Below are 24,789 nucleotides of genomic sequence, written 5' to 3'. Positions count from 1 at the left end.
TCCTGCATGCAAACAAAAAAACAAAACAAGTCTCCACGCATCTTATCTTTGTCATTATCATATGACTAAACAGAATTACACTGATCTTATGAGCTGATTTAATATCAGACTTAAGAAAGCAAGTGTGAACAGTCTTGTGTTCTGCTGGAAGTGAGAACGTAGGGAAGGAGCTTTTCTAAAGGGATCATTTCACACCTAGAAACCATGCTTAACACTCAGAAACCAGAGTAAATGCACCATCGCTTTGGTACATGCAGGAGAAAGCAAACATAAAGAAAGAAAAAGATGGGATATGAATATAAGAAAGTTTATATCACACGCTCTTGTCCTTTCATGGTTTCTGTTGTGCTTCTTCCATCCCTGAATCCCTAAGGGTGTGACAAAAATAGCAACCACTCAGGTCTTCTAAATCTTAGAAGATTTAAATCTATTTTAAAAGGAATTCATTTCTGAACGCACATGAACCATTCCTATTCACTATTTAAAATACTTAATCCGAGTAATCTGATATGAATTTCTCCGGATATTGTGAAAACACAAATTGTCACAAGGCTTATAATTACTACTTATATTACAGATAAAATAAAATATAAAATGAGGCTCATTTTACATGGCAAATTATTTAATAATCATGACTGTCTGTACAAAGAGCTACAGGAACAATGTCACAAATTTACTTAATTAATTTTACTAGAAATATTGCATTGTGAAATATGTCTTATTCATGTAAGTGTTTATTTGTTTTAAATGTTATAGAATTCTATCTTAAATCAGAATTTGAGTTTTTGAGTAAGGATTTTGTATTCTACTGCATGACTGTGTGACTTTTAAGCATCACATCATCAGAGATTAATTTTCCATATGAACTGTTCATCATCAGAGCTGAATATAATAACCAAAATCAGTTTCAAACAGTATGTTTCAGTGTATTTATAGAGTGTGCAGAGCTGATGAGATTTAAAGCTGTGGGAACAATACACTTTGTGCACCTGTTAATGCAGTGTGTCTGTCATATATTCATCTGCACTAGCACTCTCATCTATTAAATGAGAAGAATGATAAAACAATCTACATAACCACATCTTCTAAACTTGGTACAGTAGCACTACTTTTATTCTTTTACTCCTCAGATGAATCACCTCTGCTTGTACTATTAAAGTAAATGCATGTAATGCAAATGTGAAATCTCACTTAGCTTTGATTTGATTACGCTGAAAATTGGTCTTAAGTTGCTCTTTTGGTGAAAATGTGTTCTATTTAGTCTAAAATGTAAAAAAAGATAGCATTTGAGGTATTTTTGAGAAGAGAAATGATTCAATGATCTGAAAAATTTCGCTCAGTTGTGATTGCACATTCAAACTTGGTATGATCCAATGAAACTGCCAGATGTTACTCAAGATGTGCTTAAAATGTATGACTTAGGGTCAAACCCCCAGATCACTCTAAATCATTCATGAAGCACCAGGACACACATGTACATTGTAATGGTAAATTTACAGGTGGTAGAGGCGGGACCTGTAATATCTATTGGTCAGATCTAATCCCAGTTTCATTCACACACACAAATCTCCAAATCTAAGGTTTCTTAACTGTCACACTAAAATCGTCTTCACATTTCTCCTCAGGCTGCACTGTGACTGTCGTAACTGAAGGACATTGAGTATGAAAACACTCACTCACACTGACATTCCTGCAAGATACAATTGTCTCATATTTCCTTCCAGGAAAAAAAAATTTGCTTCCATTGTCATCATTTGTAAGTCGATTTGGATAAAAGCGTCTGCAAAATGACTAAATGTGTGTGTGTTTATATATATATATATATATATGGTGCATCTCAATAAATTTGAATGCCGCAGGGAAAAAAATATTTCAGTAATTCAACTCAAATTGTGAACCTCCTGTATTAAATAAATTATGTGCATGCAGACTGAAGTATATAGTTTAAGTCTTTGGTTCTTTTAATGGTAATGATTAGAGTGAATTGGTGTTTCTTTATTTAAATGTGAGGCAAAATCTTCACAATTAAAAGAACCAAAGACTTAAACTACTTCAGTATATACTACTATATATATACATATGTAGTGAAACTAGTGTTACTAGTATGAATCTGTTATTACTTTAAGGATGATTTTTATATAAAGAAAGAAACTGGGATTTTTGCTTTTTCTAAGTAGTTGAGTGAATAAATCATTATAACCTAAAACATTTTATTGTGTGCTTTTTCTAGTTTTTATAAGTGTTGACATTCCACATTTGTCATAATTTCTCTATGTTGGTCTACTTTGCAGTTAATTTGTACATTTTAAGTTTACAATTAGGGACTTTTCACTTTTTATCTATACACACACATTTTTTTTCAGCGTTTATCAACTGATAACTTAACTTGAAAAGATGAAAATGCCATCATACATTTCAACAAAAATCACTTTTAAGCCGTGAATAAATCTTTACATTGGGAAATGTAATTGTTTTAACGGAAGAAGCTTCATTTTCTGAAACAATCCAAGTGTCATTTCTTGACATCATCTTTTGATTAGTGAAAGTGGGTTTAAAGCAGCACACGCGCTGTTCTCTTTTCAGATTAGTGTCTATGTAAAGTTTGTGCTAGTGTGGTGTTCGATTTCTATCAGCAGAGCCGCTGAGGAATAATATTTGCTAAGCTCTAGTGATGGTCTTTGGGATTCTCACTGGGAACTGGTAGCAAAATTGACAAATAAGAAGCAATCCCTCATTAGACCGAATGAAAGAGGGAAGCAGAGAGTGTGTGTGATAGGCATCAGCCTCTCTCTCCCTTTCATTCTTTCCCTGGATGGGTTAAGATGTTCCCGTGGGATTGTGAGGTTTCTGTGTTTTCCAGGATTTGTTACCACATTGGGAACAGCATTAGAAACAAAACATGTCAAGACCCCGCATACAAACGCAAGCGTACATGCTTATTGTAAATAACCTTGGAAACAAGTCCAAACCATCACCCTGCTAACCTTCAACACTCCTATAACATGCACATGTGCCCCCTACAAACACACACACATACTGCATCCTTAAAATTTACCCACACAGAAAAAAAATGATACCCCTCACCACCTCCTACCGCTCACATAAAATGTGCAAGTACTTTTGTTCCAACTTTAGAGAGCACACACACCTCTCACGTGTGCGACACAAAATCTCTCACCCAGTTTCACTCTACAAGTCCTGTCTTGTTAGAGAGAATGCAAGACATACAGGAGAGAGATAGAGAGTGAGAGGAGAGACAAGATTTTGGGATTTCATCACAAGCATTTGAAACTTTATAAATTGCATTTTCACAGCTCAGATAACTATTAAAATCCTTAATGTTGTTAGATGTCCTTGTAAAGAGGAAAATAATGATTAAAAATAATAATGACGTAAAATTAAAGTTTCATTTAATAATATATTTAGTTTTTGCTTTAACATCTGATTTTCTTTTTTGGCACTATTATCTACTAAAAATGAAAGATGCCAATCAAAATCAACAACTTATCTCTAAGCCATGTAAATAAATGTCAAATAAGCCCCTTTCACACTGCATGTCGGACCCGGCATATTGCCGAAACATTTCCGGGTCGCCTTCAGTGTGAAAGCAACCACGTCCCGGGATTGATTCCCGCATTGAACCCGGGTTGGGGGTCTAGTAACATTGCGGGGTTCAACCCGGGACGAGCGCTGTGTGATCAAAAGCCAGATCTAATGCCGTGTCGAAGTGATGACTCTTTTACCGGCTGTTTTGAAGGAAGATCAACGTTCTCGCCAAAAAAATGAAGCAGAGATCAGTTAGTTCCTCACTTTCCACGCTGATGCAGAAATCGTCTGCTTGCTTCAGTGAAAGTATAACGTGCCTAATGTTTTCGACTCGTACATTACCCGTCACGGCCTGATGTCACGTGTCGTTACGGGATCTTCACGGGTTGTGTGTGAAAGCACGCACATATCCCGGGTCATCACTGGCAGTGTGAAAGTGCAAAATCTAGCGACCCGGGAACAATTGCCGGAACACTTTACCCGTGTATCTGCCGGAATGGCAGTGTGAAAGGGGCTAAACAAAGCTGGGTCGTAATACAAAACAAAAACTAAAATCATAAAAACTTTTTGTTGTTGTTATAAAAGTAATAGTATAAGAGTAATATGATTTAATATAATAAAAGTAATATGATTTTTTATATTTATAAATAATAAAATAATCATTCATTAATAAAAGAAAAAAAATATTGAGAGAAAATTAGTATAATTGAATATTATAAAATTATTATTTTTTAACATTATATTTATTATATTTTATTTTGCACTTTCGTTTAATTTAACTTGAACTAAAACATCTAAAACAGAAATAAAAATGATTAAAAACTCTATAGTAATATTTAAAACAAACTAAATAAAAACTTAATTAACTAAGTAAGGATAAAAACACACAAAATTACTAGAAGTTTAACTAAAGTTAAAATCCAAACATAATAATGATCTGAATAATCATAAAAAATAAAAATAAAAAAAAATACAATAGTATTTTAATGATACTAACACTGGTTAAAAAAAAAAAGTTAGCTAACAAATATGCCATCGCTATCAACCCATTTAATTTGAAACATTCCACACTGAATTTTTTTTAATTCTAAAATGGCAAGAAAAACACTGAACAAATACATACAAAAGCTGATTTATTTTAGAAACATAGTTTTTGCTTTTAGTTATTTTTACAGTTTCCTGTTAATATATTTTTATACACAGAGGAGTCTAAATATCTGAATGTCTGTATTTCACATTTTATTTATAATCTATAAATAATATATCATTATAATATATAATATTTTGAATTTTATCTTCACTATTTAAGTGAAATTATTATCTGAATATATATATATATATATATATATATATATACATAATCAGAATTCCAGAATTTTGTCATATATTGGTATTTCCTCCTTTTGCTTTGATGTCACATGATCAGTGTCACAGACACAGACACTTTTATCTGTAAAATAGATACAGTGAAAAATCCTAAATATTTCTTGTTCCTTTTATGCTTCGTTGCTTCTTTTTTTTTTATTGCCAAACTGTGTATTTATTTTAATTTATAAATTCGATTTTCAATCCTAGATTTTCAATTTGAACCGCCTCACTGTATACCTAAAGCTTAAGATGTTTTTTAACTGTTTCTTTTCATGCATTCTAATTAATGACTTCCTGTGTATATCACTGTATTTAATCCCAAGGAACAATGTGCTAGGAAGAGGATCATAATCTAGTGAAGCTCCGTGGATTAACCGGTGAAGGTGAGTCATGGAGTGAAAGAATGCAGAATGCACCTGCTCAGACACCTGCTGAAGAACAGAAGAGACTCCACTAAGACAAGTGCCATGTCATTATGGCTTTAGTACACTGTAAAACACGCCTGTAAATGAAAGGACAGGGCTAAGGAGAGAAAGGGGCCAACGTGTAAAGCGGAGGAGGTAGGAGTAAAAGGTGCTGGTTTGTGCCCACAGTCACACAACAGGTTCAACCTGAACCGAATGCTAACAAAGGCTGTGATTACAAGGTGCTGAAAAAATGAAGGAAGAGACACAAACAGAAAGAAAATGAAACAGGGCCTTTTGTTTCAATGTGATGGCTTTTGAAAAGTCAGGGCTCTTCATGGAAAGCTCCAATTCCCCTGCGCATGTGCTGTGTGTGTGTCTGTATGTCCATCTCTCCATCTGGATTAACCTCTCTTCACCACACACACAAAACGGTTAACACCAAGTCTGCACAAGCAAACCATTACTGCATTAACACTGACCTAGATAGGTGACAATTCACTCGAAAAGTCATCAAACACACACACACACACAGAGGTTTGCTTACCCATCCAGTTAGGACATCCCATAGATGTCTATTAAAGACCTAAATCCTACTCCTAAAAAAAACTTTTCTAAATTTAGAATAAAAATATATTATGTATTTAATTTATTAATATATATATATACCACATATATATAACACATTTTATATACTTTATTTTATTTAAAATATTTTTATGTTGTTGTCATCTAACCCTAACCCTAATGTCTGCATATAAATAACCTGCTAGAAATCATCATATGCACGTACAGTAAGCACACTTTTACATGCACATATGACATATAATTGTGTAAATATAAAGGTTAAAACTGTGCATGAAATTCTTATTTAGTCCTTTATGAGATGCTGAAATAATGAAATGATAAATAAATTTAATTAACAAAAAAAAAAAAAACCAGAGGCTCCATAGGCCCATATGACACATAAGAGTGATTATTATGCACATTTTGTTTCAGAAGATATAATTATATTTGATATCTGCATTGGCATGCAGCAACCTTCAACCACAGAAAAAATAAAAACGAATGTGAAGTGCTGCACTGTGCTATCCACACGGTCTTATACTAACAGTCGTACTGTGCTCAGTTACAGCATTACTTTTGTGTATTCATCAAGTAATTATTCGTATGCATAGGCTTTATAAAACTTTTACATTCTTGCCATGAGAACATTTTAATTAGTGTTTCCAAGGGAAATGTTATGACACATGATGAAGGTATGGTTACGCCCTGTTATCCTCTAATGACTGTCATTCTGATTAACCAAGTCTGCCGCGTTATGCTTCATTTCTCCCTCATGGCTGCGCTCACATTTGGACTGAGGTGTCATTGTCATTGTTGTCTCTTGGATCAATGTTTAAATACCTTTGAGTGGGTACTAAGGCAAGTCTAAACCTGTGGAGGTTTTAGGAAAAGCCTGCCTTACCACAGCCCTCTAACGAACCTTCATTCCATCGCAAAAAAAAATCAGGTATCGCCAGAAACTCACTTCCGGAATAAAATGTGGTGGCCAGAAATAGAGTGACATGAAGCAGCTAGTTTCTTTCTCATCATCGCTACTGCAAACGCTAACGTTCACGCATTCTTGACTAATGAAACAGGACTGAGTTTATTTGCTATTTCAAAAACCCTTTTGTCAGAGAAGTTTTCATTACCTTTGGTCTGTAACTAACGTTTTCATGCTGGAGGGGATTTTAAAGACAGCCACCCACATATGACAAGACAGAAGAAGTGACGTGAAAAGAGAAGCTGAATTTTAAGTCTGGAGGTGAGAGTCTGTGTAGAACCGCTCAACTGTGACTAACTGATCTGAATGGCCCCATAAGGTCTATGACAAATGATGATCAATTTGGAATAATTTATATTTAAACAAATAAATAAAGAACTAAAAGCAAATGATATAAAAATAAAAACATTAAATTCAATATTACAATTATATAACGCATACTGATGGCCTGCTAAAAAAGTATTGTTTCATGTGGGTGTTGAAATCAAGGTGTGTCAAACAGAGAGACTGAAAGGAATCGTTCGCACAAAGAAGTTTGCTGATAATTGACTCATCCTCAGGCCATCCAAGATGTAGATGAGTTTTTTTCTCCATCTGAACAAATTTGGAGAATTTAGCATTACATCACCAGTTCACCAATGGATCCTCTGCAGTGAATGGGTGCCGTCAGATTGAGAGCTGATAAAAACATCACAATAATCCACAATTAAGCTATGCAAGTCCAGTCCATCAATTAACATCTTGTGAAGTGAAAAGCTGCTCAGTTTAAAAGCAAAAACAGTCTAGAAAGATTTCTAAACAAATATGTTGGAGAAAACAACACAGGAAGGACATTTTTCACAGGAGGAAGAATTATTATGGATTATGGAAGCAGTGATTTTAAATAAAAAAATATATTACTGATGGACTTGTTTCTTATGCATCTTTCACAAGATGTTAACCTTTTTTTTGGGAGGGGGGGGGGTTGTTGTTTTTATCATCTGTTTGGACTCTCATTCTGATGGCACCCATTCATTTCAGAGGATCCTTTTGGTGAGCAAATTATGCATAATAATTTTTTTATTAATAATAAATGTAGGTTAAAATTAATAATTTCTCAAATTATTAACTTCAATTATTAATATAGATTTCAGTTGTAATTTTTTGTAAAAGCTTTTCACTTGTAAATTTAAGTGAAACTGGAGTCATATCAGCCAGCATAACATGAAGAAAACATTACATTTGAATGGTTGTCTTGCTGAATTTTAAATGACAGAGGCTGTAAAGGAAGCCATTGAAGGATGAGCCTGCAGGTATCACCGGTAGAGTTGTAGAAATGCCTGACTTATTAGAGGGATGAAATGCGACAACTGGTCTGTCAGCTAGTCTGAATAACCCCCTGAGTGTTATTCAGTATCATAAAGGCATAGAAAGGATCACAGGGCCATGAAAGCATACAAAGTATCATAAGACACTGTGCCCTTAAAAATATGTCTAGTTTAGTGAAATTCAAGTTCTGTTTTGTTTATGCTATGTTTACACTGCTTGATGCTTATCTGCTGTAGGCTATCTGTGTTGTGGAAATTCTCACTGATAATAAATCTCTGAGAAATTCAATAGCAACAATCAGGAAAACCTGTAACAAAATGTGCATAATGTAATATGATATTTTTATGCTGTTAAAGTGGGTGGGAGAAAGGTTAATTTTATATTAACATTAGCTTTTGCATGTATTCTAGCTTGTTTCAGTGCAACAAAGAAAGAACTGACTGATAAATGAGGAAGTATTATGTACCAGACCAGAGGGATACATTTTACTCACACTTTCAAAGACTCTCAAGAGACGTTATGGGGTTATGAGATATGTTTAATCAAATAAGTGTTTCTCAGAATTTGCTAAGGGGAAAATTAAAATAGAAAAAAAAATGGTCCTGGAGATGCTGGATGAGAAATGTGTTAATATTTAAAAATTGGTCTTTTATAATCTGAGCACAGATTGTGACATTGCCAAAGAGACACATACTGTAAGAGAAAAAGGAGAAAAATCAGAGAAGCAGGAGACCTAAGCTTCATTTTACATTTACATTTACATTTAATCATTTAGCAGACGCTTTTATCCAAAGCGACTTACAAATGAGAACAATAGAAGCAGTCAGGTCAACAAGAGAACAACAACAGAATACAAGTGCCATGACAAGTCTCAGTTAGTCTAGTATAGAACGCATAGCCAGGTATATATAATTTTTTTTTTTTTTTTTTTTTAATGAAAAAAGAGACAAGAAAAGGAAAAGTACTGGTGTTAGTAGGTTAGGTGCAGGCGAAAAAGATATTTTATATATATATAGTATGCCCTATGAAATGCACTAAAGTAACACACTTATTTTGCTCCAAACACACTTTCTTTCTTCAAGTGTAACACAAAAAGAAAATTATGAAAAATTGTACTGTTCATTTTTTGTTTGTTTGTTTCCAAAACATTTAAGCTTCAAATAATATAATTTAATTTCAAAAGACTTTGAAGTTATATAGGCCACTTTAATTAGTGTATTTTGTGCTTTTGCATTCTTTGTGAAGCTTTAAAGTTGCAGTCTTAGCAAAGTTGCTATTAATATTCATGGATAGAAAATACACTTCACAGTCTTAAGAATAACTCATTATGAGTCAGTCATGTTTCCATTTGTAGATAAATTATATGTTTAAATTGAGTTTATGTTCCTTATAATTGTGTCACATAAACCTAATAATCATGATGCAAAAGCAATGCACAGATATTGCTTAATTAAAATCATCATTACAGGTCTTTGCTACTAAGACACTTTGAAACAGGTGCTGCTGTCACATACAAGCTAATTTTGTATTATTTAGAGAGCTTTTGACTGACTCATATGCAAAGTATGTTTTCATTTCTGAGGTGTGATCTGAATGTGCTTCATATAAACTGAAACAAACAACAGAAAAAATTGCTGTGGTTAACAGGAATGCTTTAAAGAATTCTTTTTCAGAGAATATACACTTGCAACATGAAACAAAACCACAATTTTTACCAGATTTCGTTAACAACCCAAGTAATCCATACATACCAAAAAAACAACAACAACAAAAAACAAGTTCTGAAATTAAGTTATGTGTAATAAAATGAAGAAAGGGAGGTGCAAAAAGGCATGGAAAGCCAAGACACCAGCTGAAATCTATCTGGAATTAGAAACCAATCCTGCCTCTTGTCAGTGGAAATTAATATTAGCTGGTTCAGTCCCAACACCTACAGTACCAGGAAGATGAAGATAAAACAAGGGTAGACATTTCAGCAAGACAATGATCCCAAACACAGCCAATGAAACTATCAATTGGTTTCAGAAAAATAAAATAAGGCTTCTAGAGTGGCCCAGTCAATCACCTGAACTGAATCCAATAGAAAATGAGAACTAAAGATCATAGAAGTTCATAGAGGCCCACGGACCCTTCAAGATTTGAAGACTGTTTGTGTGAAAGAATGGGCCAAAATCATGGAGGAATGCATATGACTAGTTTCTTCATACAGGAGGTTGCACTTTATTTTACAGTACGTGTACTAACATGTACCTATAGTGTACTTACAGTGTATTTATCTAAGAAAGTTCTGGTAACACAAGGTAACTTCATGGGGTAGGTTTAGGTTTAGGGGTAGGTTCAGGGTTAGTACCTATTTATTACATAGTTATTGTAATTACTATAATAAGTACATTGTATGTACATGAGGAACAGGACTGTAAAATAAAGTGCTACCGGCATCTTGAAGCTGCTATTACCAAATATTTTTGTATGAAGTATTAAATATATGTCAGTAGTTTAGATCTTTTTCTTCCACAACTTTTCCTTCCACTCAACCTTCTGTTTACATGCTTGGATACAGCACTCTGTGAACAGCCAGCTAATTTGGCAATGAATGTTTGTGGCTTAACCTCCTTGTGAATGGTGTTGATGATTGTCTTCTGGACAACTGTCAGATCAGCAGTCTTCCCCATCATTGTGTAGCCTAGTGAACACAACTGAGACACCATATTGAAGGCTTAGGAAACATTTGCAGTTTTTTTTTAGTTGATTAGCTGACTGGCATGTCACCATATTCTAATTTGTTGAGATAGTGAATTGGTGGGTTTTTGTTAAATGTGAGCCAAAATCATCACAATTAAAAGAACCAAAGACTTAAACTACTTCAGTCTGTATGCATTTAATTTTTTTAATACACAAGTTTCACAACTTGAGTTGAATTACTGAAATAAATTAACTTGACATTCTAATTTATTGAGATGCACCTGTATTTATTATTTGAATATAAATACACACACATATGGTATATTGTCACGATACGCTACTGGAAGGAACGAAGGCGCACTGGATAAATTAAACTGTAATTTATTAAATCCAACACACAGGGTAAATCCACACTTGGAAGGGAAGGAAGACACACAAACACAACTGATCGACAAAGAGGGAAAGCACAGTTTTGAGTGGCTTTTAGAGTCTAGTTTATGATTTAGTCTTGCCATTGAATCCTATTATTATTGCCTCTTATGACAAATTGCTTGTGATGCTCCTTATTTGTAAATTGCTTTGGATAAAAGTTTCTGGTAAGTGACTAAATATAAATGCAATAAACAAGTAATAATTGGAATGATTAATAAACAAATGAATGCATAAATTAAGGCTAAAATAACGGAAAAGTAATTGCACTAATCAGGCAGTGCATCTCACGATATGTTTAATAAAATAATGAATGAGTCAACAATTATTATGCAGGCTTAAGCCCAAAATCACAGTAGTAACATGTCTACAGGAGGAATAATCGAATAATAGAGTTTCAGGAAGTGAAAAGAGTCAGTGTTGTGGACTTGTGTTTACATGTTTTACCCATCTTAGATTTCCTGTGTTTGTGAACCTTTACTTGTTGGAGTAAAATCTAAATCAAAAATTTATCTTGGGTCTCCTTGTTCATCCCATTGAATCATGAAAGCATAGCCAACCGTGACAGTAAGCGGTGCCCCTTCTACCCGTGTTTTGATTTTTCCCATTTGTTTCTCCCCACCTTAATTGAGGAACAAGTCAGGTTCATAGAGTATGCGTCCTTCCATAGTGGCCTGGGCTGAGTGGAGAGGAGAAGACCATGGAAGCCGTCAAGCCATGGCCTCCTGCATTCCCTGTTCCACCATGGACTCCTGAACTGTCTGCTCTGCCATGTCATTTTCCATTTTAGGCTTATTTCATGCCGCTTCTTTGAACTTGATATGAACGTGATTTTTGCATATTTAGAGTCTATTTGAAGGGTTATTTACTGTGCCACAGATTTTTTGACAATGACAGGCATAAACAATTTTCTGGTATATGATACTTGCATAATAACAGAACCAAAAATAATTATGTACATGACAAATTGTACAAAACTCAACTGCAATCTCTTCACTTCAGCTGTTAAAACCTTGAAAACATAAGATAAAACTTGTTCTTTCTCTAAGAAAATTTAAATTGAAAGAGGCCATACTAAAGTTCGAGTCCCGGGCCGGCAGGAATTGTGGGTGGGGGGAGTGCATGTACAGTTCTCTCTCCACCTTCAATACCACGACTTAGGTGCCCTTGAGCAAGGCATCGAACCCCCAACTGCTCCCCGGGCGCCGCAGCATAAATGGCTGCCCACTGCTCCGGGTGTGTGTTCACAGTGTGTGTGTGTGTTCACTGCTCTGTGTGTGTGCACTTCGGATGGGTTAAATGCAGAGCACAAATTCTGAGTATGGGTCACCATACTTGGCTGAATGTCACTTCACTTAAAGATTTTACTCTGAAGTTTAACAGGAAGTTACACCATTCCATCAGGAGTGCTGTTCCCCTCCTGAGGACAGGCCTTAAGGGAAATAATGTTTTTTTTTTCCGGGTGTCAGTGCAAAGGAATAATTTACCACAGAGATAGCAGCATTATTAATCATTCATGATTAGTGTTGGAAACATCACGGCAGGGAAGCATGATGCTCTGTAACTGTCTGATGCAACTACAGGCTACTGTGGCATCTCTCCAGTGTTTTGTAAAATTCTTGTGCTTTTTACAAAACTTTTGATATTCAGATCTTGCCTCCAGTCAAATCCTCATTCCTGATATATTCCATGGAACTAGGACAAGAATTCTGACGCCTATCTGTCAGAAATGTTTTCTGTTTCTGTGTTTTACAGGTTATTTTTATAGCTAATAATAATAATAATAATAAACCAAAGTTTTTATATAATTTTTTACTATTATTTTATTATATATTATTTACATTCCGTGGTAACTAGGATTTACACAAGCTCCAGTCTGGATCCAGAACACCTGAGAAGAGATGATGCTGACCATCAGAGGACCTCAGATGATGCTAACCATGAATCAACAAACAGAACTAACAATTATGGCTACATGTGTGACTGCATCATATAACAATTATGAATTATTAATAATATTAATAATGTTCATCATCTGGCTGACTACGTCTTCTAAACTTTTTCTACAAATTCTGTCATACCTGCACAAACTGACAGTCACCACTTATAAGCTATTACTAAATATTGTAAAAACATAATTTTCTGTAAAGTTGCTTTGTACTGATTTGTATTGTAAAAAGCGCTACACAGTACAAATAAGCTTGAATTTAATTGAAATTATTTATTCTATAAATTATTTATTCTATTTATTTTAAATGTTATAGAAATTATTATTAGATAAAATATTTTCCTGTTTATTTCCAATCCATTTGAGCTGATATCCAGACTAATCGATTAAATGTTTCTGGTCATTTTGCATACTGAACAGGAGTTAAAAACAGTCCTGGTATTTACACTGGATGATCTGAAGGGTCGCTTTCCACAGGCCTTTCACACCCAATGACTTCTGAACATCCATACAGTGATGAAACATTTCTAATAACATCAGTAACTATTATAACATGGGTGTACCTCTTCTCTACGAAAAAAAAAATGAAATGACTAGTTTCTTTTATCCTTAACTAAATGGTGAAAGGTCACAGATTTGTTTCATGTCAGTCACACCATAACCTATTTATATTTACTCATTGTCACAGAGTTTTAGGTCACTGGCAAGTGAAAAAAAAGTTGGAATACGCCTGTTTCGCCTACAGGAATTAGTGGACCCTAAAACAGCAGGAATGGTTTGTGCGTCATTTCAGCCGTGCCAAGATATAATTGATGAATGTCAGTTATTGTTCCTAGTTAGAGTCTCATAGCTCTGGGATATGATAATGGAAAATTGCAAAATATCAGAGTTGGAACATTGTATTACTCAAGTTGAAGTCACAACTGCTTTAAGGCAGTCTTGGTCTCATAAACATGTTGTTGTGGGTATGTGGGTCATTACTCTTAATTAACTAAATAATTTTCAACAAAGTACAGATGATAATTACCTCAAGCACAGATTGGCACTATCCTTACCACTGCAGGGAATTTACAAGACCTCTATGGCTTTGAAATACTTAGCTACTGTATAAAATCTGAATTTCAGTTCATCAAATCAGATCTTAGTCTGGATCTCGGGGGTCTTGTATAAGGATGTAACCAAACATTCAAAACTGCTTCCCCAAAAGTTAACTTTATTAAACGATATATTGATGATCCACGCTTGTCTGTGGTAGTTATGTGATATATTAGTTTGGTCTAGGTGTAGGTCTTGAGAAATCTTAAATCCTGTTCTTTCTAGAGGTAACTACTCTCACATAAAGCTGTATATCCAAAGCTTAGTTTTATGCCATGCGGTGCGGTACAACAGCAGCCAATCATGACCACACTTAGGATTTTTATTTAATTTTTTAACGAAGGTGCACTTGTGCCACCTGCTGTCCAAAACTGATTCCAAGCGTATACCAGACCACTTTTTTTTTTTTTTTTTTTACAAATAGTAAGCATGATATTATAAAAAGGTGAGATGTTGTATACTAATGTAAATAACTGGATAATATTTGAATTTTTTAAGTAAACAGCAGAACAATATTTTCAATTCCAAAGTACATATTACCAAAGCGGTTTTACAGCCTCCATACGGTCACCATAAAAATAAAACTCGTCCAAAGCAGTATTTTAATTATTATTATTATTGTGGATTCACTTGTTCATCATACACCGCGTTGTTTTTTTTTTTTGTTGTTGTTTTTTTTTTTTTTTTTTGCTGTTGTGGAATAGAATGCGGTCCTCATCACATCCATCAAATTCAACGTCACACAGAACCAGTGTACAACGTCACAAGTCACTTGACAGGTGTACCCGGAAAGAAGTACGACTTTTCGAAAATGGCGAGTCGCTGCCAAAACAGAGGAAAGTAGAGCTGACTTTCGTCCAAGTCCCGACTGGACCGAGCTGTGAGACGGGCTCGGTGATGCGTATATAAGGGGAATGTCATCTGATTTAAGGATGAACGGCGTGAGGATGGCACGAGAGGAGGACGGTGTGACGGCAGACTCTTACACCGTGAGTCTATATGACGTGATGTTTGTAGTGAAAAATGAAAAAAATAATAATAATAAAACTGCAAGTATCAACGAAACTTATTTTACGAATTTACAAAAGTTGAACTTGAAATAACTAGTATTTTTTTTCTAAAATATGGCTGTTTTTGAGCAAGGCAACCATTAAGTTCCTTGTTAATCCTATTTGGTTCCTGTTATAACGTTACAGTATATTACATTCCTATTACATACACATGTACCGTAAACATCTGTATAGTTTAACATGAGTTTTCCGGATGGTTGCCTGATGATTTATGTCTCCTGTGTTTTGTTTTTTTGCACAGCAAATGCTGTAAACCATTATCCTGTCCATGGGTGACATTTCAAAGTCTTAATTTTGTGATTTATACACAGGAAAACCTCATTGGAACATTGTTAGCTATCTTTGGAAACCTGTTGGTCAGCATCTCAGTCAGCATTCAGGTAAGTGTGTATTTGCAGCCTACATTTCTAAATTGCATTGTGATTCAGGGTCAGGGTGTGTTCAGGTTATGCCCTGTCAGGTGAAAGTCAGATGCTTTTGTTTACTTCTCAACATCTTGTTTTATAACCTGGCTGTTGTTTGTTACAGTAGCTAAGGGAGTGGGTTTAATAAAAACGTGTAAAAGACAAACACACGTCATCGCGAATGGTGTTTTATCTTGCAGAAACAAAGTCATGTGGCGTTGGCAGGAAATAAAGACCCGAGGCAATACTACTACACTAAGACCTGGTGGTCTGGCCTGATGCTGATGGTTCTGGGGGAGGGCGCCTTGTTTGTGTCTTACGCATTTGCACCGCTCTCTCTTATAGCACCACTTAATGCCGTGTCTGTTATATGTAGGTATTCATAGTCTGACTTACTGTTCACTTCTGTTTTACTGTTTCACGTATGACATAATTTAAATATTCATATAAATTTTATATGTAAAACAGAGTATTATTTTAGTATCATGATACTAGTATAGTTTTATAAATATTTTGAATTACTTTTCATTTTAATTTTAGTTAGAATTGTGTATTTTTGACATTTTTATTTTTTTCTGAAAATATGTCCATGTAGTTTTTATTATTTTTTATTTGAGTTCTGCTAGATGAAGCTAAATTTAATGAATAATTTCTTTAGCAGCTTGCTGAAATATGTAATTTTCTTTCATTTCAAGCAACAACCAATGGTTATTTTGATTTTCACAGCAAGCTCCATCTTGGGTTTCGTGTTTTTGCGGGAAAAGTGGAAGGCTCAGGAATTCTTGAGTGAGTTCTGTTCGTCTTTCTCAGTACATATAAAAGGCATAAAAGAAACAAAATCTGATAAATCATACTGATTGCCTTAAGTCGCATAACTCACAAAATAATGCTAGCTTTGATGTGCCAGCTGTATTTTACCAGCTATTTATTCAAAGATTGAGGCCATGAATTGCTAAGCAAGAAGTAACTAATTGCTAATATATGGTATTAGTAAAATAATAAATTAAATGCAGAGCAGTATAACATCCTTGTGTTTGTCTTTGTAGAGCGCTACATCTTAACTTTCCTGGGCTGTGCCTTGACGGCAGGCGGTACTTACCTCTTTGTGACATTTGGACCAAACTCTCACGAGAAGCTGAATGCGGAGAACATAGTAAAACATGTTATCGGCTGGCCCTTCCTCTTATACTTGGTAATACACACCCTCATGTTTTAGAAAGCTATTGTGTGCTTCCGAATTTGAAATTGCATATATCAAACCAAATTTGACGAAGGATATAGTTTGGATTTACAGTGCACAGAAATATTTGTTTTGATGTCTTAAGGCTCTTTATTTGAATGGTTAATTTTGTATTGTTGTTTTTTTTTTCAGCTTCTGGGGATCATTACTTTCTGTCTGGTGCTGTTATTTCTATAAACGGCGGAATGGCTAACTACCTCGTCCTGATTCTGCTGCTGGTGGCACTACTTGGTAGGACAAATAACACAGCATTCGTTGTTTGTGGAGCCCGTTGTGTGCATGCAACATTATTTAAAGTACTTGTTTACCAAAGTAGCTCTCCTGACAAGGAAGGAATGCACAGATCAACGAGTCATTGTCTTATTTTGCCCTCATAGATGTACCAGAGACCAAATAATGGAGTTGACCTTTCCCTTGACCTTTGCCCTTTTAGGTTCAGTGACTGTAATCAACAGTGAAGGCGGTTTCAGGAATGATTGTGCTCAGCATCTTGGGTCCTCTACAGCTGTCCTATCCCATTTTCTATGTCATGTTCGTCTGCATGGTGGCAACTATCGTCTTTCAAGCATCGTAAGTTATTTTGTTTGTTGTGGTAATGTTCTGTTGTAGGACAGCGAGCTTGCAGTGTAATGCTGTATGTTTTTATCTGACCTGACTTTCTTTATTAGATTTTTAGCACAGGCATCTCACCTGTATGATTCCTCTCTCAATCGCTTGTGTGAATTACATTTCTGCACAACATTTGCAATTGTGGGCAGGTAGGACTCCGAAATGTCTTTCTCTGTCTCAATTAAGACAACAGGGTTGTCTTTGTTTTGTATCAGTGGTCTCATTCTCATTCTTTTTCTTTTAAAACAGGGGCCATATTTTATCAGGAGTTTAACCACGAAGATGTTCTGCACATATGCATGTTTCTTTTGGGGTAGGTTTTTATCCTAGTAGTACATACACTACTGTTAAACGGTTTGGGTGAGATGAGGTAAAAAGAAATTAGTGTTGTTGAAAAATGTTGCTCATGTTCACTGAGGCTGCATTTATTTAATCAAAAATACAGTGAAACCGTAGTATTGTCAAATATTTTAATATTTTAAAATTTTCTTTATTTCTGTGATGTGAAAGCTGAAAGTCTTCAGTGTCACGTGACCTTTCAGAAATCATTCTAATATGCTGATTTGGTGCTCAAGAAACATTTCTTACTGTCATTGATCTTGAACACTTGCTGCTTAATATTTTTGTAGAAATGTATTTTTTCTTCCCTAAAACTTTGAATGGTAGTATGTCATCTAAAATTGCTAAATTTAATAATCTGTGAAAAAAGCTAATTATTTTGTTTTCGAATTAAGCAAAAATAAATGTTTATATTCATTGACAGCCCTAAATTTTACATTCACTTTATCAAGATGGAAAATTCTCACTCTATTATATAATACTATGTGATGCTCTGTAACACATGCATGTGAGGAAGACAACTATTTGGCCATGAAATTCCACACAAGTTTGTTTTCTTAGCGGTAGCAGTGACTAACAGACTAGCGGAGAGGCCCTTGGAATCTAGGATTTGTTACCATGTGTCTATTTAAACATTCCTGCAGGTGTGCTATATGCTTTCTTGGAGTGTTCCTGATCACTAAAAACAAGAGGAAGGCCAAAGCTTTTGAGCCATATGTCACTATGGACATGGCAAAAGGTATGACTTGACATTTCTGTCATCAAGCCAAACAATTAATCATCCTATTAGATTAAACACTTATTGTCTTTTCTGTCAAAACAGGCATCCCGACCATTCACAACAAAGGCTGGGCTGTGCAGCCCGATTATAGTGGCTCTTTTTCATATGGAGCACTGGAGAACAACGACAGTGTGGCACCTGTGACGCTTCCAGTGGACCAAAAGCTGTCTGTCTCTTCCAGTCCTGTTAGCCCATACCAACCATCAGAATTGAAAAAAGACTGATCTGAAGTGCAATTGAGACTGATTTTACTTGAGAAATGCTACTGTGTGTTGACGCATCACTGATTTGCTTATTCACAACACTTCTAGAGCACGGTTCCAGATCACTCTAGAACTTTCTCTCGTCTGATCCTGAGCCGGGAAACCAAGCTATAACAGACTTACTGTTTGTCAGAACAGTGGTTCCTAACCTTGGTCCTGGGGGCACCCAAACACTTTTGCTTTGTCTCTTTTTTCTGACACACCAATTTCAGGTCTTGAAGTCTCTGCTAATGAGCTGATGACCTGAATCAGGTGAGTTTGTTTAAGGAGACATGCAAAACGTGTGGCGTTGAGGTGCCTCTGGACCAGGGGAACCACTGTGTTAAAATGCAAATGAGGTCTTTCATTGGTGGCGTTGATTTTAACCTAAGATATTGGCATGTTATCTTTGTATGATACTCATATCTGTAATCATACCTTAAATGTGCTGACTGACATCACTCTCGGTTTCCTATAAAAAATTGCAAAAAGCTAATAATGATAACCCAAAAGCCTAAAAATACCTCCGAAAATTTGGATTCTGCTACTACATTGTACCAGAGTTACTATAGCCAGTCCAGCTTTATCAACCCAAGGCCAAGACAAAGACAGCTAGTTATATACAAATATATATTTGGCACTGACTCAAATTACGCTATTCTCAAGTTCCTACGCACAGTTCTCTAATTTTCCACACTGAAGTCTTCAGGCTTGAATGTCTGCTGTGCCTGTTATTTATTCTCTCTGCTTGTCTGAAGCATACCATATAGACATTTCTATATAAATCTGCATGTTTGTAGGTATTACATTGGATATCTGAACACTGCTGGTGGTTGAAATGTACTGATGCCTTATGTAAAACTTTAAGAAACACTGGCTGATATTTTATCATAAATGCCATTGCTTAGAATAATGTAAAAATATTTTTTGTTGTTTTGTTGTCTTTTAACACAAATAATCATTGATGTTGTACTTCATTATACCATTGACAGGGACAACATTGTTGAAGGATAATGGCAAACTGGACTAGTTATGTTAAGTGCAATTACTACTGTGTTAAGAAATGTAATTTAATTTAATTTTTTTTTTTTTACTTCGTATTGTTTATGTTAAAACAACCATTCCACAAGGACAATAATTTTGCCTTTAATCAAATTAAATAATATAAAATAAAAATAAAAACACCAAGCTTCAGTCAGTAGGTAGTTTAAAGCTTACCAATGTATTAAAGCCTTGAATCTCAGTCATATTGGTGTGGACTGCTGTTTAATAGAGTATTGAACTGGAAAATTAATTTAGGTATCACAAGAACTGACTTAAATTTGAATATGTTAAACAACCTTTGTGTAATGTAAGAATATTGTTATTTCACTAATTGTTGTCTATTATCAAGGACATTTCTGTATTATTAAGGAGCCATATATGTACAGTAGTCTGCTTGTGCAAGTAAAGTTAACAACATGCGGACAAATTAATTATTAGTGGTCCCAACATCCGGTGAAAACATCATGCCCATTTCGACAGGGATTTTGATATTAAGGATAGCAGTTGCAACCAATTAAATGTTTCAGTTAGACAGTTTTTTTTTATTATAAACGTTCAAAATTAGTCAATGCATATGGTCAAAATGAATGTGTCAAAGATAATCCATAATGCATTCTGATGTGATACACCGAACAGTCACACGTCATCAATCACGGCTGTCAATCTTCCACGAGCTCGAACCCCATTGGCTGATCATGAGATAAACCTGAATGTCATTGGTCATTCCTCACTGTCACGTCGTTTTGATAGCATAAAGCGAATTTACTGTTTATACGAAAAGACGCATTTCTAGTTGAGATTTACAGTATTACATTATTGTATTAAAGTTTCTGCTCCTCGGATTTCAAAGTGGATGGCCTCTTGCCTCGGCATCGATTTCGAATCAGCTGCAAAGATAACTGGTAAGACATCTCTAAAACTTAACGTTACATTTGACTCTTTTGGACTTGCTTTGACATTTTTCGTCAAATAAAAGTGGCAGAATTAATAGCCTAACATAAATGTTTACTACAATTATGTTACCAATGTCATCTTGATAGTTTAAGCGTGCTAATCGGTTTGTTATGAAGCAGCGATATTTTCTCCCAGAAAATATTAATTATATGTACATTATTAATTTTTTATCGCCAAGAATATACATTAAGCACTCCGCCTGTTTGCATTCGCTCCAGGTTAGCGAACACAACACTTTCTATTTTAGAGACACGTTCGTTTATAATAAGATTACTGATGCACACACGTTGTACTCGTGTATCAGCCACTAGATGGCGCAGTAACACTCAGCGAGAGAGTAGCTGAAACTTCAAGCATATGTTCCTTTGTTAAAGAGACTGTTCACAGACAGTGTGTTTGGCAATTTTGTTGGTAAATTTAGCTACTTTTCAGTCTCCCCTTGCTTTTTCTTCCAAACGCACCTAGCAACAAATTTAGCAGTTTAAAACATGTATTTGGCAACTTTTGAAAGTGACTAAAAATATAAATAAATAAAAATTAACATTCTCCATCCAAATTACACAAAAAGATTAAACCACAGATGCCTGTACACTACACACACCACATAAAACTGAGTTAGCTGCTATTTGCAATTGTTCAATTAAAAAATAATCATAACTGAATAATTGTATAATTTAAAGGGGTCATATGACATTGCTAAAAAAAACATTATTTTGTGTTTTTGGTGTAATGCAATAGATTATTTTCCACATAATGTTCATTATTGTTGCTCCTCTATGCCCCGTCTTTCTGAAATGCATACATTTTTACAAAGGTCATCGTTCTGTAAAGCGAGGTATAAGCTGATTGGTCAGCTATCCAGTGCGTTGTGATTGGCTGAATGCCTCAAGCGTCTGACAGAAATGTTATGTCCCTTACCATAATGTGATACGACGATAAAAGCAATAAAACCCATTATAAACGAGGCATTAGTTGCATCCAGTGGGGACACGTTACATTGCGTATGGCACTGCATAAATATAAAACCATGTCTGTGTTCGTGATCTGAAAAACGACAAACGACAAACAACAAACAAACGCTTCTCTACACTACACAAAACTGGCATTGGAATCATCATTGGCAAATTCTTTAAATATGAAAATATACTTTCAGACTGTGAGTCAGAAGCGCCAGTCTGTCCTAGCAAAGTTGGAATTGTCCCACTTTATAGAAACAGTGAATTTAATCAGATTTGTATATGTTTTTATTTTATTTTAAAAAAAAGAGCACCAGTTTTCGAGCACCAGTTCTGTCTATACTGAAAAGCAAAATAGTTAGATGCCTGGACATTTCAACTGGATTGGATCATTTGTTCTAATGCCGTTTTCTGGTGGGCCAGTGGAATGATGCGTGAGGGTGGGACATTGTGGAGCAACAGCTCAGAGGGTCACAGCAGTGATCCTGAAGAGGATGATGAAGAAGAGATGGCGTTTGGCGAGACTGAGGAAGACTCTGAAGAGATGATGGACTTGAGTGATCTACCTACAGCTCTGTTTGCCTGCAGCGTGCATGAGGCTGTGTTCGAGGAGGACAGGCAGAGGGTAAGAACTAATATTTAAAAAATCTCAGTCTCTGTGTTTGTTACTTTGAAAGTCATTGTTGTTTTGGACCTCACTGACAATATTGTGCAGTCAAAAACAGTCCAATCCAATGGTAGAAAATTCATACAGGTTTGGAACAATGTTAATTTTTGAATGAACTATTCATTTAAGGGTCTGTCTGAGCTCGAGATGAGGCATTGTGGGATGAAAGGCTTTCTCTTCCACACAACGCTCTCAGTTCCTCAGGCTTTGAGTGATTTGCTATGTCTCTTCATCTTTTTCAGCAAACTCTAGTTTCCCAAAACAGGCATGTCCAAAGATAATGGAGGCCTTGTGAGCAGTACATTTTAACCTACATTCTGAAGCCAGCTCTTTAAGGCCCCGAGGACAACATCTGATGTTCACACTGCGTTGCCTCAGCGTTCATGGAATATTTTTGCTGGCTGTTGAAGCTGTAACCTCTTACCTGAGGAGTGGAAGGGACTGAGAAGAGCTTTTACTTCCCTTGTGGTAGAGGAGATAAGCGGAGATGTGATTTTTCTCTGCAGAGAGAGAGAGAGAGAAAGAGAGAGCAACAGAGTCACTCAGGTCACTGGCTGAAAATAGATCATACCTGCTTCCTTCTGAAAACCTCTTGTGCTTCTCTGAAAACATTAAACCTGAATACGTAAATGTTGTGTTAGCATCCAAAGTATTACAAAATGCAAAAAGAATCTTGTTCGTGTAGACATTCAACACTAGAACTAAAACATGTTTCCTTATTTTCAGCTTGGTCTCTTCATTATGTGCATCTTTCATTTTTTTTCCTGAGGTCCACTTATAATATTAGTCAGGGTTTTTATTTTTGTTATAGTCTGTTTAGCCGATTCCTTTAATAACTGCTTTTTTACAAAGCGTTATTTTGTGACAAGAAATGTGCTGTACAAAATGTAAAGTTCAGACTAAAGTGATCAGGAACCTGTTTTCTGGAAGATTCGGTTAACCTCTCTTTCATTGGTTGAACTTTCTTCAGAAATAATGTTTTCCCCCCTACATCTTCTTGCGTAATTGCCCAGTCTACATTTTATGTGGAGATAGTTAAATATTTCAGGATTCTGAAACCAAAAATCCAAGAATTAACGTTTTTTTTATAAATTAGTCACTTATGCTTACCAAGGCTAAATTTATTTGACCCAAAGTACAACATAAACAGTAATAATGTGAAATATTATTGCAATTTGAAACAGCATAACTGTTTTCTATTCTGTGGGCTGCTGTCCTCATTCCCGGAAGATGGTGGTCCACTTTTATTCTTTAGCGATTTCAACATTCATCTGGACAAGCCTTATGCTACAGAGTTGCATTCACTCCTTGCTACATTTGATCTCAAACGATTTATCACTGCAGGGATGCACAAATCGGGCAACCAACTTGACTTCATTTACACATGTAATTGCATTGCAGACAACATTTAGGTGTAAACCCTGCATATCTTTGACCGTATATTCATTATATATAAGCTACATTTTGAGCTACACTTGTGTCCCAACACTCCCTATACTAGTAGATGAAACTTACAATCCCTTTCACCCTCCCATCTTGCCTCACCTACCCACCTTTCTTCCCTGGATGTGAATGCAGCAACTGACACTTTATGCTCTACTTTAACCTCTTGTCTAGATGATATTTGTCCTCTCTCCTCCAGGCCAGCATGGTCTGCTCCTTCTAACCCCTGGTTATCAGATGTTCTTTGTGAGCTTCAAACCAAACTCAGGACAGCAGAGAGAAAATGGTGCAAATCAAAAGATCTGTCAGACCTGAGTATTCTTTGCTCGGGTAACCCCACTGCTCAAAAAGCCTTACATTAAACACTTCCCTTATAGACCGCTACAGACCTGTTTCTCTCGAAAACCGTCTAATGAGTTGTTTTCAACTGGGTATCATTGATTCTTTCACAAAACAACAAACTGGACACTAACCAGTCAGGTTTCAGAAGTGGCCATTCAACGGAGACTGTGCTCCTGTCAGTCACAAAAGCCATGCGGATTGCGAAAGCTGATTCCAAATCATCAGTTATTATTTTGCTGGATTTATCTTCTGCTTTAGACACTGTCAATCATCAGATCTCTCCTGTCTACCTCTCATCACTGGGCATCACAGGGATCCACTTGTGGTTTGCATCCTACCTCACTGGTAGGTCTTTCAAGGTGGCCTGGG

The 24,789-nt window shown here is 35.6% G+C and overlaps 1 protein-coding gene and 1 pseudogene across 1 annotated transcript; both read left to right on the top strand.

The window, feature by feature from the left end:
* The first annotated feature begins 15,089 nt into the window (after positions 1-15,089).
* LOC113117577 (NIPA-like protein 3) lies at positions 15,090-19,325 on the top strand (annotated as a pseudogene).
* A 1,439-nt stretch (positions 19,326-20,764) lies between these two features.
* Positions 20,765-23,360, top strand: LOC113117920 (calcipressin-3-like). The gene is made up of 3 exons (XM_026286824.1): positions 20,765-20,960; positions 22,392-22,593; positions 22,878-23,360. The coding sequence occupies exons 2-3, from the start codon at positions 22,396-22,398 to the stop codon at positions 22,914-22,916; spliced, it is 237 nt and encodes a 78-aa protein (XP_026142609.1). The 5' UTR covers positions 20,765-20,960; positions 22,392-22,395; the 3' UTR covers positions 22,917-23,360.
* The last annotated feature ends 1,429 nt before the right edge of the window (positions 23,361-24,789 follow it).

The sequence above is a fragment of the Carassius auratus genome, chromosome 17, assembly GCF_003368295.1.
Source record: "Carassius auratus strain Wakin chromosome 17, ASM336829v1, whole genome shotgun sequence".
NCBI lineage: Eukaryota > Metazoa > Chordata > Actinopteri > Cypriniformes > Cyprinidae > Carassius > Carassius auratus.
This window is presented reverse-complemented; position numbering and strand designations above follow the sequence as displayed.